Genomic DNA, 19,787 nt, shown 5'->3' with positions numbered 1-19,787 from the left:
TTCTGGGCTTGGACAGCCTGAGGTCGCCTGCCTCCGCCAATCACTAGCTGGAAGATCTGGAGCGAGTTACCTCAACCACTTCCTTTCCTCGTTTCATAAAATGGGGGTGGATAGTACCTACCTCACAGGACTGTGGTGAGGATTACTCGGGATTATATATGTAAAGGACATGGTATGTGCCTGGCACATGTTAAGTGCTAGAGCTGCTGTCATCATCATTGTCATTATCGTCGTTATTAATGAGAAAGTAAAACCGTGAAAGCACTAAAAGAAAATATGGTAAATATTTTTTTGAACTTGGGGGTGGAGAAAACATTTTTTTTTTTTTTTTTTTTTTTTTTTTAAGCAAGGGGGAATTGACAGGGACAAACAGGAAGGTAGAGAGACGAGAAACATCAATTCTTTATTGCGATTCTTTATTTGTTCATTGATTGCTTTCTCATATGTACCTTAACCAAGGCCTTGCTCAAGCCAGTGACCTTGGACTCAGTCCAGCGATGTTGGGCTTCAAGCCAGCGATATTTGGGCTCAAGCCAGCAACCATGTGGTCATGTCTGTGATCCCACGCTCAAGCTGGTGACTCCGTGCTCAAGCTGGTGAGCCTGTGCTCAAGCTGGCAACCTCGGGGTTTTGAACCTAGGTCCTCTGCATTCAAAGCCAATGCTCTATCCACTGTACCACTACCTGGTCAAACAGAGAGAACATTTTTAATCATGACACATGTCTTCTCATCATCTTCATCAAAGGTCAGGAGTCAAATATCCCTGGTGTTCATGCTATGTGACCTTGAAGAAGTTCATTTACTTCTCATGCCTCAGTGTTTTGCAAAGTGTGTGTGTGGGGGGGGGGGGGGGTAGTAAAGTACTTACTTCTTAGGGTTACTGTGAGAACTAAGTGAAATCAGGTTCACATAGCGAGCACTCCGAGCAGGTAGTAGGGATTATTGAGGGCAGATCCCATGTGGTGGATTCTGTTGTTTTAGGTCTATTTTGAACCATGAGGAACTATAAGGGCACATAGAGAGTGGGCCAACAGTGAGGATTTTGCTGTCCACTTCTGACAGAGGGAGGTAATGGAGGGTCAGTGATAATCATGAGACTTCATAGATTTATATTGCTTTACAGTTTTCAAAGCTCTTTGTGTGAATGTTGACTCCTGATACAACTGTTCTGTGATTTAGTAGAAAGAAAACCTTCCTCATTACTGCTGTTACCAACTTTCTAGCCCCTCCCCCATATTTATAGTGGCCTTGAGCAACTTGCTGTATCTTCCTCTCTGCTCTAGACCTACCTGCCCTTCAGTACCTGCTGTTCAGGTAGATGGAACGCCACTACGTTGAACTGCACGTTCTGTGTCCTTATCTCATTCTAGATGGGCAAGCCAGCCAAGTGGCCGTATCTCGGATCCGAGAACTGTTTCATCTCTAAATTCTTAAACTTTAATATTCTACCCTTTAGCCAGTTATTACATTCCTAGTAAGTTATAGTTTTAATTATTACTGATATGTTCAATTATACCAGTTTACCAATTTTTATCCAGTTTACAGTGGAAAAAAGCTCTTATCTGTTTGAATTTTTTTTCACTTTTGATGATGCAAAGGATTGTAATGCTGTTAAACTCTGTGGACTGTCCAAGGGCAATTCTCCTCCTTAGTGATTCATTTATCAAAGAAGTTGCACTGCGGCACCCTTTGCTCCTTTTAAGTTACAAACATCTATTTTCTAAAGAAGGGTAAATATTTATTAAAAGTTACTGCTTCTGTAGTTAGTCTAGATAACTAGAATGTGATTTTTCTCACTTACTAGTTAGTGGGAGGAAAATGAGGTTAGTCAGTTAATTATTAAATTACTCTAATGGTTTTTTAAAAATAATTCTGTTATCACTCTCAAACCATTCTTTAAGATTACATATTTGCTTCATTTGTTAATGTATTTTAATAACTCTATTTCCCCCTTCAGTTTGGGCTTTCTTATTGGCAGGAAACAACTTTTTAATTAACTTTTGTTAAAATATAGTACACATATAGAAAAGTATATAGATCATTAGTAAACATAAGAGTTTTCACAGAGTCAACACACCTGTGTAACCAGCCCCCAGAGCACAAGTCAGATACCAGGGTTCCCAAGCCCCCACCATACCCTCCCATCAGCCCACACATGCCAAGGAGTTCATTTTAAAGTAAAATCTAATGACTATTCATGTTACCATTATTTTTCCGTCTTTGCCAATCTTTGAAGGTATTTATCCTTGCCTTTTTTCTATTTAAAATGAAATTTTTTCTCTGACTGGTTGGCTCAGTGGTAGAGCATAAGCCCAGTGTGTGGATGTCCTGGGTTCGACTCTTGGTCAGGGCACACAGGAGAAGTGACCATTTGTTTCTCCATCCCTCCTCTTTCTTTCTCTCTCTCTCTCTCTCTCTTCCCCTCCTGCAGCCATGGCATGATTGGAACAAGTTTGCCCTGGGCACTGAAGATGGCTCCATGGTCTCCGGCTCAGGCACTAAGAGGAGCTTGGTTGCTGAGCAATGGAGCAACACTCTGTATGGGCAGAGCATCACCCCCTAGTGGGTGTATCCCAGTTGGGGTGCATGTGGGAGTCTGTCTCTGCCTCCCTTCTTCTCACTGAATTTTTTAAAAACCTTAAAATTTTATTTTATTAAAATAACACATACATACAATTTTATATTAAGTAACAGTAAAATGCTTATAACAAAAAACAGCAATTTCCTACTCTACCTCTTCCAACTTTTCAAGATCCTTCTACCTAAAGGGGAGAAGCCCTTTAGTATTTCTTTTTCCATTTGTATATTTTCATCTTTCTTTCTTTCTTTCTTTCTTTCTTTCTTTCTTTCTTTCTTTCTTTCTTTCTTTCTTTCTTTCTTTCTTTTTCTTTCTGTGATAGGAGGCAAGATAGAGAGACAGACTCCTGCATGCACTCCAACCAGGATCCATCGGCATCCCCTATCTGGAACTGATGCTCAAATCAACCAAGCTATTCTCAGAGCCTGAGGCTGATGCTTGGACCAACTGAGCCACTGGCTGCGGGAGGGGAAGAAGGAGAGAAAGGGAAGAGGGAAGAGAAGAGAAGCAGATGGGCGCTTCTCCTGTGTCTCTGACTGGTACACAGTCTGGTTGAACCTGGGACATCTGCATACCAGCTTGATGCTCTATCCACTGAGCCAACCAACCAGGGCCACATTTTCATATTTCTTAATAGTTATAGACTGCTGTTTTTATTTACCAAATTTAGGTATTATCAATTGACTTCCTATTATAGCAAATGAAGACTTAACTCTTATACCAGCATTTCTTCTACTTTCTTTTCTTATCCCAATGTATTTAAATTAATTTTTTTTTGTTAAATGACTATTTTCTGTTAATGTTTTATACCTACACAAATAATATTTGAAATGGGTATTACAGGACACTATGATTATGCTTTGCTTTTTGTTTTTTTAATGATGTTAATAATTGTCTTGGTTTTCATGTTTTTCTCTCTCTTTATAAACCTCTTATCTAAAATTGTAATCTCTCCTGCCCTCCTCATTCTGCTTTATCTCTGCATAGTCACTAGCCCCTGTCATTACCAGATCCCATGTCATCTCCCATCCTGATCTGTGGACATGCTCTCCTTGTCTGCTCCTTCCCTGGTTTCCATGGCATCACCGTCTCCCACCTTTCTGAGACTCCTTTTTAGTGTGTGTGTGTGTGTGTGAGTGTGACAGAGACAGAGAAAGACAGAGAGAGGGACAGATAGGGAGAGACAGGAAGGGAGAGAGATGAGAAGCATCAGTTCTTCATTGCGGCTCCTTAGTTGTTCATTGATTACTTCTCATATGTGCTGTGTCTGGGGGGGCTACAGCAGACTGAGTGACCCCTTGCTCAAACCAGATGAGCCCATGCTCAAGCCGGCGACCTCGGGGTCTTGAACCTGGGTCCTCCACATCCCAGTCCGATGCTCCATCCACTGCGCCACCACCTGGTCAGACTCCGTTGTAGTCTTGTCAGTGCACAGGCCCCTGCTCATTTTCCCTCCTTGTAAATGTCTTTCCATTAAAATTCTATCCTCAGTCTGATTCTTACCCAACATAATCTCTTTAGGCAACATGTACCTTGGCCATGAATGACTTCTCTTATCTATTCCTCCATGTGGAACTTTCTTCTAAGCTCTAGATCCAGCTATTTAACCTGCCATTAAACCTGCTGTTAGAGAGTATAGTAACAAATTTCTCATTGCTTCCACTCCTGTTCGAGGGCCCACTGTCCTCGGTTGGCGTCTGCATGTGAGTGAGGTAGCAGTGTTTGGTGTCTGCCTACCTACAGTTCCCTTCTCGTACCCTGCCCCCTAACACACGACACTCCATCTCCCTCCCCTTCGGCAGTTCCCTTCTCATACACACACACACACACACACACACACACACACACACACCACACACACACATACCACACACACACACACACCACACACACACATACCACACACACACATTCCACACACACACACCACACACACACACACACACATTCCACACACACACACCACACACACACACACCACACACACACACACCACACACACACACACACACACACACACCACCAGCTTGTCCTCTCAGAGGCCAGCCCTACAGCTCTCCGTTTTTATTGGCAAGAAGGTCAAAAGCTTTCTCCTCCCTACTGTCCCCTCATGTAAGCTACACTGAGGGGTTGGGATGGTGGGCCAACTGTGAGATCCCAGAAAAAAAAGTATCTTTCTCATTTAGTATGTTTCATTTCTACCTGTTAGCAACTGTTTTAATAGACCATCACTTTCAAAATATGTTAATTCTTGATATGTTTACAGAATGAGCACTTGAAACAGGGGTGCATGGTCACACACTTTCTTCTGTGCTCTTATTTTCAGATTTAAAACTATGAATGCGATTGTAATATGAGTTTCATTACTTTCAGATTTAAAACTACACATGTGGGATTGTAATGTAAATTTATAGGCAGAGATAATGTACCTTGTCCAAATAAGAAAGAAAAAACGCAGTTGAATGCTCTCCTGCCGACTTTTATCACTATGTGTGATTAGGACCGTAAGTCTGAGCTCGCATTCCTGTAAGTGTTCACTGTCTAGAGGAGCCTCGTTTCCTCGGCCATGTCCCACGCCTGCATTAGGATGCGTGAGCAAGGTGACACACCACTTGCATTTCTATTAGCAACACTATCTGAAAGAGGTGTGTTCATTCAATCTTTCTTTCAGGCACAAGTATTTAATGAGTCAGGACTGCATGCCAGGCACTATCTTAGACCCTGGTGATATAAGCTGACAATATGTGGTCCTCTCTCAAAAGTCCAGAGTAAGAATAGAGATGTGGACACTGTCTCTCCTGGAACCTTGCTAGTCTCCGTGTGGTTAGCAGACCATCAGCATTGGCATCACCTTGGGCCATGTTAGAAATGCAGAATCTCAGTCCAAGATGGATCGACATCTCTGCCCAGGATGCATACTTGAGTATGCAGGGCTGTTGGCCCTTGGGCAAGGTCAGGCTGGTTCTTGAAGTGGATACAGGTGTCTTTGCTTTCCCGTCACACAGCAGTCGATGATTGGGGATGCGCTTTCTATGCCTCTAGGAAGCTGCCTTGAGATACATTGTCTAATATAGATATGACAAGTGTGCCTTGTCATAACAATGTAACCTGCATTGGGCTCATCCCATCTATCTGCATCCAAAGCATTTGGACAAGAATGTATAAAGACTAATGGAAGCAAGATAGCCAAGAAGTTGCTAAGTGGTGAACGGACCTGGGGTAGGTAGCTGGAAGGACAAAGGATACTTTCTGGGTACCTTGCATGCCTAAGGAATATGCATTTGCAGTTTGTCATTCAACAATTAGGAAGAGTCAGGACCTCTTTAAGGAAGGGGGAACTGGGATCTGTGTCTCGCTCTTGGATAGATAGAGTGGGAGATGTTGATGGACCACACTGGAAGGAATGGGGTGCACAGTTATGGAGCTCTGGGGAGGAGTCTAGCTGAGGCTGTGCTGACATGTTCAGAGTAGACTTAGTGAAATGTGAAGCTACAGGTGTGGGTCAGATCCTTCAGAGAGAGTGCTTGGGGCGAGGAGAAGGGGCACACACACTGTGCCTGCGAAAGAAGAGCCTTCAGGGGGCCTGGAAAGGGACACCAGAGGGGGGTCAGCATGCAGCTCTGGAGAGTCGGTCAGCGTGGCTTGACTTGTTTTATTTTTTTATTTATTTTTATTTTTATTTATTTATTTATTTTAGAGAAGGGGGGAGAGAGGGAGGGGAGGAGCAGGAAGCTTCAACTCCCATATGTGCCTTGACTGGGCAAGCCCAGGGTTTCGAACCGGCGACCTCAGCGTTCCAGGTCGACGCTTTATCCACTGCGCCACCACAGGTTAGGCCTTTTGTTTTATTTTTAAAAAATGAAAGGATGATATTCTAACAGGTTTCACAAGGTTGTCATTGTAGTTAATGATGGTGACGGTGGCCTTTTGCTTCTTGTTATTGTTTGGTTGTTTCCAGCTTACCAGTTTTTTCTGTGCATTTTGTAAGGTCCTTAAAATCCTGGTGAGGGCCGTGATTGATGGGCTGCCAGATCACAGTGGAGGTGTTGCAACCAGCCTCAGAGGAAAGCTGCAGGAGTTGTTTGGCAGAGTGACTTCCAGAGTGACAAATGATGGAGACATCTGGAGGCTGTACGCCCAGGTACACGGGAACGGGCAGAGTGACAGGCCTGAGGACAATGAAAAGGTAAGTCTTCGTCACTCCTGGCTCTGGGTCGAATGTGTGTGTAGTGCGTCTGCTTCCTTGAAGTTTGGAGGAAAAGTTTAATGATTTGAAAGATAATAGGCTCAAGTTTTCAGTTTTGATTCAGTCTTTAACGTAAGCACCTTGACTTGTGGGCAGGTTAAGACTTGTAAGCATTCGTCTTTCCTCTGTCCATGAATTCTTCTTACATAATTGTCCTCTGTTCCTGCCTGCTCTCTGGCTGCTCCCCCGCCCACCAGGCTGCGGCCGACAGCTGGCGCCCGTGGTGCGCTCCGCAGCTCGCGGCTGAGGCCTAGGGGACACTGGGCGCAAGGACGAGGGCGTGTGTGACTCTGAGATGGAGACCAGGAAAGGGAAAAAGAGAAAGGAACTAGATAAGCATATCAGAGAAGGGCTTTTAAAGTCTGAACATGAAATGCGTGGCAAAGGCTGCCCGGCCCGTCTCACCGATGCTCCCCTTACACGCCAGTTATGTCTTCGGCCTCCTATCTGAGAACTTACAGGAGCCGCCAGAGTTTCCAAGGTTGGAATGACTGCTGTGTTCTTATCAAAACTTCCACAACAAATCAAGTGTCGTCCTGTGTGAGTTCAGAATTAGCCACAGTACTGCTGATCTGAGGGATTCCTAGCCGCTCTCCGCCTCAGTCCTCCAAGCTGGCCTCTCGCTGTGCCTTGTCAGCCAGAGAGCAGACACGCACGTGCACATGCACATGCACACGCACACACACACGCACACGCGCACACACTCCCACTCCTGCTCCCCATCCTTCCTCGGCGCCTTCAGCTATTGCTCCCTTGTCTGTGTGGGGCTCAGGCCACTCTGAATTCTCTGACCTGTGACTTCTCTCTCAAGAAGAAGGTTGTGAAAGAGTTTCAAACTTCTGTGAGTTTACACACTTCCCAACAATTCTGTTGTTTCACCAAGCTAACCCCTCATCCTCTTGGCCTCTTAAGCTGATGGCTACAAATGGTAGAGAAATGTGTGTCCTTGTAGATTTCCAAATTGGCATTTATATATTTCTGTTTGGAGGGCAGTGTCTCGATCCATAGACATCGTTTGATTTCTTTTCACGGCCTCTCACTGTTGACTGTGCACCTCTACCCTCGGATGAGAACGAGAGCCGTGTGTCCGCCCAGGTCTGGGTTTCTGGCTGCAGCGAGTTCCGTCTGACTTCCAGGAAGCAGAATTTGAAATGTGAATTCTCCTTGTTATTCTGAATGTTGTTCTTTTTTCTTTCCTCAGGCGTTCCAGTATCTCTCTAAGGCCTACAAATGTGACATACAGTCCAGTTGTTGGGAGAAAGACAGTGCATCCTTTAAGGAAGTGGTTCAGAGAGCCTTAGGACTTGCACACGGTACTTGATGCCACATTTGCATCAATGGCACATTTTCATGTATTTTTACTGATAAGAGCATGTGTTAGTCAAAAGCAAAGTTTCATTACAAATAATTTTAGATTATTTCATTATATTGAAATTTTATTTAATTCAGCAAACATTTATAGACCAACTATTATGTAGCAGCACTTTTGAACAATAGGAAGAAGTATGAAAGAGGCTTAAATACTGTTTGAATGAGTGACAGGTATTAGAAACTTTAGAGATATGAAATACCTTTACAACTGTATTTAACCTTCACGTCACACAGAGTCTGCCTGTGTTGATTATGTAGTGTAAAGGATATCTGTTAACTTTTCTGACTCACACTCTTCTTTTATAGATGGAAATAGTTATTCATAAAATATATAGCTTTTCTGGAATACATAACAGTATACAAAGAGCTGTGGCACATATAAAAGAAATAAAAAGTATAATCAAATATCTTTGAGAAATGTAGTGGATGGTATTTAAGGGGAGGGTTAATGTTCTATATAAAGTTGCATACCTGTGGGGTAAGTTTATTCCAGATAAAGGCTGCTTTAAATTATTTGCATTGATGAAAAATGTACCAGTTAAATTTAGTGATGTATTTTTAAAAAACTTTTTTATTTATTGATTTTAGCAAGAAAGGAGGGGAGAAAGAGAGAGAGACAGGAACATCCATCTGTTCCTATATGTGCCCTGACCAGGGATCGAACCCACAGCCTCTGTGCTTCAGGACAATGCTAACCAACCGATCTATCCGGCCAGGGCATAGTGATGTATTTTTATATTCATATTTGATTATGGGTATGTTATGCCCTGGGACTGCAGTTCAAATAAAATGATGAAGCCACAATATTAAGAACTGAATCACAGGGACTGTGAACCAGTCAAATCCTCCGAAATTCTTCTGCAACTAATAGTTACAGGGAATAGAGAGCCAGTGAGGGGCAGCGAGAAGGGCGGAGCTCTAGAATTAGGGAGACCTAAGCCCTGGGATCTGCTTCACCACATACTTGCTGGGTGACTTCTGATAAGTTGCTTAACTTCTCTGAGCCCTAGCTCTCTCACTGGCAAAATGGAGATATACCAGCCAACTGGAGTTAGGAAGAATAAATGAAAACATAAACATACATGGAAAACATAATTTTAAAAATAGAACATTTTAAAAATACCAGTATCTTACACATGTTTTAATGTTAATCCCTTGTTTCTTACCCTCACCTGGTTTCTTCTGGGTAGAAGGTCTGAGCAGTATGCTAAGGGACTCAAACTAAAAGGAGAAAAATGAAGAACAGGGATAAAGTTTAACTTGCTTTTAAAGAAGTAACAATATTCAAACAAGTTAGAAGTGAGTTCAGTAATTAATAATTCTACTTATGGCCTTGTGACCACTGATAAAGAATATATAATTATCCGAGTTCCTGGGCCACCTACCCCTTGACAGAAGAGGCAGCGGGGATTCAGTGCGGAGAAGCCTGACATGACTGCGGAGGGACCAGGGCGAGGGCAGTCTGGGTGGCTGGACGTGACGTGGCTTGTGCTGGTCTCGTGGTGGGTGGGCCGATGGAGTTCAGGCCTCGTGCCTTTGGCCTTGTGTTTGGGGAAACCCAAGCTATGTTAGGGGAAACCCATGCTAAGCTGTGTTATGTACATAATTATAGCAGTGTGTGATTTGCTTTGAAGAATTTACCTACCTCACCCGGCCAACCCTGAACATTTCTGTGAACAGCTGGCCATGTAACAAAGCCAAGAGATTTTCTGTAATCACTAAGTGGCGGTGTCAAGCCTGTGAGGGGAGAATGAGCTGAATTTCTCTGTTGTTCTCCCCTCGTTTTTATCTTTCTCCCCAACTTTGTTCTCCACTTTACCCAATTCTGAAAAGAAAATAAACCTTAAAAATATCTCTTCATCATTATTCCCTATTGGATTGCCATTGTTAAGAGTAGCCCTGTGCTTCAGAAAGCTTGATAAGATACTGCAATCTCTACATAGTGTCAGAGACCTTTTGTGACAATGTTGTCATTGTGCACCATCTGTACTGTCTGCAGGGTATTCACTTACAGTCTCGGCTCTTCTGTTTTCTGGGAAAGGGCTGGCAGAAGTTTGGTCCTTCTTTGTCATCCGGGAACTTTAAAAATAATAGTTTTGCATTTTAACTACAATATGCCCAGAGGAAACACTGCCCTTCTCAATTTGAAACAGTGATTTGAAATAGCAGCTTCTTTCTCTCTCTCTAAATCCCTATCTGTCTGGCTTTCTATCTATTTTGTCTGTTTCTCATTTTTATCTTAAATGCCTTTCGAAAATGAGATTGAGGAAGAGGACAACTAGAGTGTATGTTTGTCTTTTTGCTCTATTTTTGTTTTTCTCAGAATGAAAATAAAGGATTAAGAAAAGAATCATAGCTGTTTCTGATGTAAGTTAGGTATCCATCAGCTCAAACACCTCAGCCATGGTAGTTATAATGTTCCTCTGCTCAGGGACACAAGACATCATAACCCTCGCTGTCTCTGGGTTAACCTCTTTGAAAGTGAGTCTACCACTGCCCATAACCATGCGTCCTTTCCGCTCTTTGCTGAGAAATGTCAAAGTCTAATTATCATTTTGAAATAGGAATGTCAAACCTAGTTCTTAACAGCCATGGAAGACATTATTAATTAATGACACATTATTAATCAATGATGAAACTATTTTGCCAGGCACAGGTAACCTCCACCAATTGATTAGAATTTGCTTGCAAAAAGAAATCTATTTCCGGCCCTGGCCGGTTGGCTCAGCGGTAGAGCGTCGGCCTGGCATGCGGGGGACCCGGGTTTGATTCCTGGCCAGGGCACATAGGAGAAGCGCCCATTTGCTTCTCCACCCCCTCCCCTCCTTCCTCTCTGTCTCTCTCTTCCCCTCCCGCAGCCAAGGCTCCATTGGAGCAAGGAGCCTGGTGGGCAGAGCGTCGTCGCCCCTGGTGGGCGTGCCGGGTGGATCCCTGTCAGGCGCATGTGGGAGTCTGTCTGACTGTCTCTCCCCGTTTCCAGCTTCGGAAAAATGCAAAAAAAAAAAAAAGAAATCTATTTCCATTTTCTATCCTTGATCTAAGATCTAGGGTACTAAGTAGACTTTAATTGTAGTTTTAAATGTGGTGTGGATATTGTTTTATTTGTGTGAGCATCATTCAGAGGAACAAAAAACAAGAACAGATCAGTGGAGAAGTACCAAACATTGTATTTTTGCAAAGTTTTTTGCTTTTTCTCATCTAGTTGGGTCTTCTGCCAGGGAGGCTCATTCCAAGCTTTAGGGACATGGGTTCCCCAGAAAGCTGGAGGCAGAGTCACCAGGGATGAGCACTCCATTCTCCCCCACTTCCTGCCATGCCAGGCATGGCTCAGCGACCCCAGAGCCCGGCTGCGGTCGCGTCCTAAGTGCAGGCACAGAGGTTGTTATCAGCTCTCCCAGACGGTGCTGTAAACCCGGAGTATGAAATTGCAGTAAGAACTGAGTGTAAATATCTGACATGTCACCTCCTTGGGCTGTTGTCGTCAGCAGTGAGAGTCCCCGTGAGGCCCCCTAGGAGGGACGCCACACTAGGATGTGCTGCGTCTGTTCTTGCCTCTGTGGCCACTTTGTGTTTATTCTGTTTCTTCCTAATTTCATAGTTGTTTGTGTGTGTGTATGTTTGGGGGGGGTTTCTCCCCAACGATCTGTAACATCAAAATTCACCTATTTTCCTCAAAATTCTCTTTTTATCAATAAGTTATCCTTAATGAATAATAAAGGGGAGAATTATGCACATGATTATATTTTTCCAAATTAAAAACTCCCTGGAGAAGTATTTCTAAAGTCCCTTACTCTGAAATCTGAAATAACTGGGTTATTTTTCCCTGTGAGTTGCCCTCACAGTTTCATGGGCGTCTGTCTCTCCGCAGTGGCCGTGAGATGCAGCGAGCACAGGGCCCGCCCCCAGGAGGCCGTGCAGGCGCTTTCTTCAGCTCGACTCAACCTGCGGGGCTTGTTGTCCAAAGCGAAGGTGAGTGTGCAGCGAGAATTCATCAGAAAAAGGTCTGTCACAGGGGTCCCCAAACTACGGCCCGCGGGCCGCATGCGGCCCCCTGAGGCCATTTATCCGGCCCCCGCCGCACTTCCAGAAGAGGCACCTCTTTCATTGGTGGTCAGTGAGAGGGGCATAGTTCCCGTTGAAATACTGGTCAGATTGTTGATTTAAATTTACTTGTTCTTTATTTTCAATATTGTATTTGTTCCCATTTTGTTTTTTTACTTTAAAATAAGATATGTGCAGTGTGCATAGGGATTTGTTCATAGTTTTTTTTATAGTCCGGCCCTCCAACGTTCTGAGGGACAGTGAACTGGCCCCCTGTGTAAAAAGTTTGGGGACTCCTGGTCTGTCATGTCAGCCAACTGCTCTTACATCGTCTTTGACACCGAGGATAATTTTAGACCTAGGTTGTATTTTAGATATTAGCCCCAGGGTGATTTTATTGGCCCAATGGCTAGACCGCCCTAAACATGGGTAACTTAGGGCTCTTAGAAATCAATACTGACAGTCCAGCCCTTAATGCTTCCTCTACATTTATGCAGTGCTCTTCTGTTTATTGCCACTTTTCCCAAAGTGTGGCATATATATGCCACTGGTAGCTTTTGGGTAAATTATGATCTTAATATATACTTATTTCAGTGCATATTAGAACTATAACTAGCACATCAGACTTACAATTTCATGAATATCATTGCTTATTTTTCATTACAGTAATACTGAAATGTGTCCTTTAAAAAGGACTTTTATTATATGAACATTGATTTAAAGAAAAAAAATAGTCAATTGGTTGTCTGTGGATTTGACAGAAATTGTTAAGGTGGCTCAGGTTGGACAATGAATACATGTACCCTCAGTTCACAGCCCACCCGTGGGCCAGGGCCGCTGGGGTGCCTGCCGGTCACCAGGGCCTTTGTGAGGCCCGGGCTCCTGGGCTCGGCAAGCGGCTCCTGGAGTGGCAGCCACCGCCGGAGCTGCGGTATCCCTCCCAGGGTGCTGCCTGTTACCGGAGGAGGGCTCTTCTGTTTGTGTTTTAGTTAGCTGGGTTTTATTTGTTTGTTATTGCCTTTACTAAGTCTTGATCATCTTTGTGGCCTCTGAGTCCTAAGCTGTAATTGATTTTCAAGTAATTAGCATAAAGGGTCTGATTTATTTAAGCCTGAGTATAAAATATGGTTGTTGTGTTGTTTTGTTTTTTTGCTTGTGTGCACAATGAATAAGTTTGTTTTGTTTGGATAAATAATAACCCTATTCATGCAAAAAACCGTTCTGCGACATTGAACTGAATAGTCAATATTCACAGCAGCCATTTTGAAGGGCAGAGCTCACTAAAATTTACAAGTTCACGCCTGTTCCATCCCTCCCGTAATTGTTGCAGCCTGTGCATTTCCAGCGTGGTGAGGAGGACAAGTATTGCCATTGCTACTGTAATGTTGTGGCATTGTTATACAAGGAATTTTAACTCTGCTCTCTGTTTTTATGTTATTTTAAAGAGATTTTTATTATTTTGATAGTTCTGCCTTGTTCTTTATGTTGCAGCAACTTTTTACGGACGTGGCAAGTGGAGAAATCTCTAGGGAGTTAGCTGACGACGTAGCAGCTATGGACGCCTTAGTAACAGAGCTCCAAGAGCTCAGCAACCAGCTTCGCAATCAGTATTGATTTTCCTGGGGACGGTTTCTGGAAAAGGTGCTTCGCCTTCTGAAATTCCTCTAATACTTGTGTATCTGAAACATAAGATATGATTTCTAAAATAAATTTTTTTTATGGCTAGCATTCTTGTTTTTGTGGTATTTTCCAAATGTTTGAATTTCCTGGAGTACATTAAATGAAAAGTCCCCTATTTCTTTATCTTAGTTACATTGAATTCAGTATTGTTTTATTCTTGAGGTATTACAGAAAAAAAAAGAGAGAAAACGTAGTTTTCTTTTTTAGCATAAAATTTATTCTCTATCAGCCTAAAATGAATTAGCTCATTCTTTGGAAAAACATGGTCTAAACAGGAAAAAATCACATACTACAAGTTTGTGGACTCATTAGGTTGTCTGTTTTATTATCCAAAAGTGATAGAAGAGGAGAGTTAGTGATGAAAACTTGACACTTCTTGAGATTTTGTATATGTGTCAGAAGGATACAGGTTTGGCTAAATTCGAAATATGGGCATAGTTTAACTTCTAAATCAAGAAAATACAAGAAAAACAATGATGGCTCAAATTTTGTCTTAGCCATTCACACCAGTAACCAGTCTGACCCTCACTGTATATACCCCAGCCCTGAGGATGGTTGTTTAATAAGGTTATTATGAGCGAAAGGCAGCTCTAAATGGTGCCATATTACAAAAATGCCGAAGTAAAATGCCTTCTTAGTATGCCTTCTATGGAAACAAATATTGAAAGCAGCAGCTGAGCTTAATAATCTTACTTAAAAAACTCATGACGAGGGTTTGAAGCCCTGGCTCGGGCTGTTGAGTTCTGGGTTTCATGCATAAGTCATTTGACCCTTGCTTTTTTCCACGTTCTTTTTTATAAAATGTTTATAATTTCTATTTCTTACTTATTTGTGTTTCAACTGCCTTTGGGAATTTAAATATGCATAATTCAGAAATGTAAGTATCCTGAACATTAAAAAAAAAAGACAGTTTAAAAACTCGTCAATTTTGGTTATGAGTGCTTAGCAATGTTTCCATTCCTTAAGTCCGCTTCTGTTTTCTAGTCTCGTTTTAGCCTTAAAAAGTTAAAGCGTGCTCCAAGGCAGTTTTTATTACAGGAAAAACAAGGACTATGAGAAAGACCAAGAAAAGGGGTAGTAGCATGAGTTAGTGTTAATGTTCACTCAGCTCTTTTAAGGAAGCCATTGGGGAATGGGTGGGTTCATGGATGGATGGATGGATGGATGGATGGATGGATGGAGCGAGGTTTTAAAGATGAATTCTTTATCAGTACCTAGTTATGAACCCCAATAGAAAACAGATAGATAAATACTAAATAGTGCAAAGGTTTTGGGAAACTAGTGATTGAAGAAGAGCTTCCAAGTTTCAGAAGTTTTTAGTTCTCAGTTTATTTGCTTTTGGGTTCCAGATGGAAGGGCATCTGTGAGTATGAGCTGTCACAAACCAAGTTCCAGGAGGCGTGTCCCCTTCCAGGCCTGTGCTCAGATCCTGAGCTGGCCCAACGTCTCCAGGATTCTGCCATATACCCTCTTTTATCTTGAAATGATCTCACAAAGGAGAGAACTATTAGATGTGGTTTTTTTAAAGCCATAAACCTATTAGTTATGTTTAATAATCTGATGTGAATGTTTAACAAAACTGAAGAAAATATGTGGGGTGGCACTATGGTAAAGTGAGCAGAAGCTTGGGTTCTATCAAAACCTGGCCTGTACCTCCTCCTCAAACTCACACTCAGGTACTGGATTTCTCCATCTATAAGACGAAAGTGGTGAGAATAGCACCTGCCCTCAAGCTCTGAATACCCCTCATAGCACTTTCACCCAGCTGGAGAGTCAGTAACTCAGTGTCTGTTGAAACAGCTAGATGTAATTTACTATGGGGTTTCTGGTGCTTTATATCACTATGTTATGATTTAAATATTGGCTATTTCCAAATGCCTTATCTTTTATAAATTTCAGCTTTCGTATTTTAGTATTAATGCATTTTGTTTTCTGAATTACCTTCTTGCTTTGTCAACTAAAAAAATACAGGTGTGATTCTCTAACCTTTATGTGTTTCTAGCATGAATAATAATGCTCATCAGTACAAGTTATTGACTTCTCACTATGTATTAGGCAAGTTTGTGATATCCCCAGGAAACTATAGCTCACAAACCCTTGGAAGAGAAATAGCCAAAATTCAAAGACTGCTGTGAATGCATACATTCTTTCCATTTGCTGGGTTGGACTAGAAAAAGTTTCCAATGGTCAGCTGAGGTCAGTCTTCTTACAATGGGATACCTGGAAAATTTGTTGTCTTTTTTTTTTTTTTATGACAGTGACAGAGAGAGGGACAAATAGGGACAGACAGACAGGAAGCGAGAGAGATAAGAACCATCAATTCTTTGTTGTGGCACCTTAGTTGTTCAGTGATTGCTTTCTCATATGTGCCTTGACCTGGGGGGGCTACCACAGACCAAGTGACTCCTTGCTCAAGCCAGTGACCTTGGGCTTAAGCTGGTGAGCCTTGCTCAAACCAGATGAGCCTGCATTCAAGCTGGCGACCTCAGGGTCTCGAACCTGGTCCTCCGCGCCCCAGTCCGACGCTCTACCCACTGCGCCACCACCTGGTCAGACGCCTGTTATTGTTTATAAGGTCCTTCAAAGAGAGAAATTCTGCAAGGTCTTAGTTAACCCTTTGTGTAGTACAAACGTTCTTGTACGTCCTCACTCAAAGGGTTAACAAAAAACTCACTACTCAAAGGGTTAAGATTAGTCCTTTTTTATTTTTTATTTTTAATTAATAAGTTCTTTGTTAGCCTTTTCTGAAGAGGTAGCATAATAAATGGATTCCCTAAGTTCAGAGGAGTTAAAGTGAACCCTAATGGAATGAGAAATTCCTTCACTACACCCAAACTCCAAACCCAGGCAGCCTAGAGAGCTGCTGTGGAGTCTGCAAAGCAGAGCCGCGGGGTGCGCATCGGGGTTGAGTTGAATGTGGGGTTCACGACAGGGTTCCAGCACAAATCTGAGATTCTTATTTAGGCAGGGAAAGTTGGGCCTTCTCTCAGATGGCAGCTCAGATGGTAAAGAGGACCCCAAACGCTGACTTATTTAATGGCATATCAAGGCCCTTCTCTCCGCGCTGTTCTTGTTTCTGTTGGACGTGCTGTGAGTGTGCTATTCATGAGCAGAAATGTTAAGAAGAAATGATACCCAGCGTGTGTAGTAAATCCACCGCCTTTCCAGACTATATTCAAAGATGATGACATAAGCAGAGGTGTGGCTAGAGTGGGTTGTGACCGTTTTCCCAAATCATGGTAAATCTGCGACATTAAAACCCTGAGCGAGCCTGAATAAAAGTAGTCTTTTTTCCATTTCTGTTTTTATAACATCCACATCAGTCTAAATCACTGTTTAGATAAGGTAACTCTACTTTACTGGCCAAGAGTGAGGAATAAAACCTGTTAAGTGGATGCAGCACACTTCCTTTCTGCTGGTTCATTCAACAGGCCCTATAGTGAAATGGCAAAGAGCCTTTATTCAAACGGTGGGCGCCGTGCTGTGGTGATACAGATGGATTTTTCACAACGTGCAGAAGTGCTTATAAATAGATAGGTTTCAATCAACAAGTAGCTTATTCAGGCATGTGCTCAAATATAGTAGCTGCATTCATTAGACAGACATTTCCACTAATCCCAAGACTATACTAATAAAAGAGTAATCCCTTATGGGCTGAAGGTAGTGCTGGCTTGCTTTTAACTCTTGTAGGGTCTTTCCCAGACCAAGGCCTACGAATAATTGTAGCTGCATTAGGTTTTTACCAAGTGAACTATACAGCTGAGCTTATCTTGACATTTTTTCTATCCTTATTTTTATAAATTGCAGTGGCTTAATGGACAAAGAGGTGCTTTTTCCTCCAGAAAAGCAGCTTGCAGCCAAGCCAGTTTTGAAACCCATTATGTGGACGTTTGTGTGCGCCTCCCATCGTGTGTGTGTTCTCATTATTGCATCAGAGCGCCTTCTTCCCTGTGGTTGATACAGTGTTTAATAGAGTTTGAGCAGATTTTCTTTTTTCCTTTGACTTTGGGATCAATAACAAATGAAGGTCAATTTTGAGAAGATTTGCGAACTCGGTGTAGAGAGGTCGGGCTATTTTCACGGCCCTTTTCTCCACTGGGCTTGGCTTTGTTCAGCAAGGCCTTGCCCCTCCCACCTTATTCAGAACTCGCTGTAATTAGTTCGCTTAGCACAGCACTAAAACTTGTCCCTTGGCAGTGATGTCAGATCTGCCTTCCTTTTTATTATTCTGACTTCTTATAAACTGCAGTGACCTGTGAGTCAACCACACCATCTTTTGGCGCAGGGCCAACATTGTGATCTATGAGAGGGACTCCTGCCAAGGAGTGTGAGGCAGAAAACTATACTAAAGTGGTCTTCTGAACGGCAAGTATCAGCCATTTTTGAACTTTTGTGGTATTATTGCCAGAAAGGCATGTGGGAGGAGGGGTAAATCATGTTAATATTAAGGAGCTTACCCATGTATTGCTAACTTTTTCCAGACTGAGGGCTGTGAACATCAGTATCTGTGGGCACACAGGAGTTATTACACAGTGCTGTTCGTGGACAGAGAAGTGCTTCTTGAAGACTCTATTACTGCGGGACTAGGGCAAGTCCTTAACCTCTCTGTTAGCCTATCAGCGATCTGTATGACAGAGACATTGCAGGCTCAGTCAGGTAGACGTGTGTAGCAGCGCTTTGAGAATAGAAGGGTTTAATAGGATTAAAAGGAAGAGTGCCTTAGAGGCCACTGGATAATAAGCATTGAAACAACCTCTTCTGTCCCCAATCAGGAGCTTGGTGACATTCGGGGCTGCTGGGCCACCATGCCAGGGTGTTGTGATTCTCCGCATTTTCATTCCTTAGCAACCTTCTCGTTTCCAGGCTGCCAGTGCGATGTGGGAGGGGAAGGAGGACACCCGGGATGGAGGCTTATGAAGTAAAGGAGTAAGAAAACCAACTTCCTGTCATCAGAATGTCTCAGGTTAGTGCTCAGAAAGTGAAAGAAAAAGGATGAGAAGGAAGAATGGGTGGAAAAATGATGATATGGGCATTGATCTACTAGAATGAACTTGGGGTTAGATGACCTGGACTTAAGTCCCACTCCCCAGCCATGACCACCGCTGAGCCCCGAGCCTCTTGGGCCTCAATTTTCTCAACCACAAAATGCAGACAGCCACCCTACACACCAGGCAGAATGGCTGCGGGGGTCGTATCAGATGAGGCATGTGAAGTATTTTGTGAGCCACTGCGCACAATTAGTTCTTGTTATGATCAAGAGAAAGGGGCATTGTGGATGGTCTTTCAGGTCCCGGGACCGGTGGAGTCCCTGGATGGGGACAACAAGCAGCCTGGCTCCAGTTTCCTTAATCCCCGTGGGGTTGTAGCCCCGTGGCCTGAGAAACAATGCCACAGGCCTCTTTCCAGGCTGCCGTGCGCCCTTCATCACTTCACGTACTGAAATCAGTTTGGCCTATAGGTTGTCTGGGGCCAGGGCTGATAAAAGTGGTCTTGGTATTTTTATAGCTGTCTGGCAAAAAACAAACAAACAAACAAACAAAACCCTACTTATACCTCAACAGTTCTTTTTCACAAAAATATAGGTGTCAGCAAGTAAACTAGGGTGGCTCCATTTATTAAGTAAAACCCCCTGACCAGAACCAGTAGGACACAGGGCTCTCATTTTCAGGTAAGGTATGCCCTGATTAATGGCCGTCTGCCTCCTTTAATCAATTACACAAATAAATTATACACATGTTCCATCCCATGTTCATTGTCAAAAAGATAGAAAATACAAATAAGCAAGAAGGAAAAAAATCACCCATAATCCCACCCCAGTAGAAGATAACCATGTGAACATTTTTCTGCATATCCCTCTAGACCATGATACA

General features: G+C 42.9%; 1 protein-coding gene across 2 annotated transcripts in view; it reads left to right on the top strand.

Moving 5' to 3' along the window:
• The window catches only part of TTC27 (tetratricopeptide repeat domain 27), a 156,690-nt gene extending 142,725 nt beyond the window's left edge, over nucleotides 1–13,965 (top strand). For both annotated transcript variants that reach the window (XM_066378547.1, XM_066378546.1), the window contains 4 exons: nucleotides 6,568–6,765; nucleotides 8,027–8,138; nucleotides 12,065–12,165; nucleotides 13,729–13,965. In XM_066378547.1, coding sequence (XP_066234644.1) covers nucleotides 6,568–6,765; nucleotides 8,027–8,138; nucleotides 12,065–12,165; nucleotides 13,729–13,851 — 534 coding nt within the window. In that variant the 3' untranslated portion in view covers nucleotides 13,852–13,965. The remainder of the gene's footprint in view (nucleotides 1–6,567; nucleotides 6,766–8,026; nucleotides 8,139–12,064; nucleotides 12,166–13,728) is intronic.
• Nucleotides 13,966–19,787: the final 5,822 nt, after the last annotated feature.

The sequence above is a fragment of the Saccopteryx leptura genome, chromosome 3 (genome assembly GCF_036850995.1).
Source record: "Saccopteryx leptura isolate mSacLep1 chromosome 3, mSacLep1_pri_phased_curated, whole genome shotgun sequence".
NCBI classification, from domain to species: Eukaryota; Metazoa; Chordata; class Mammalia; order Chiroptera; family Emballonuridae; genus Saccopteryx; species Saccopteryx leptura.
The sequence above is the reverse complement of the archived record's forward strand: the minus strand, read 5'-3'. Positions and strand labels throughout refer to the sequence as shown.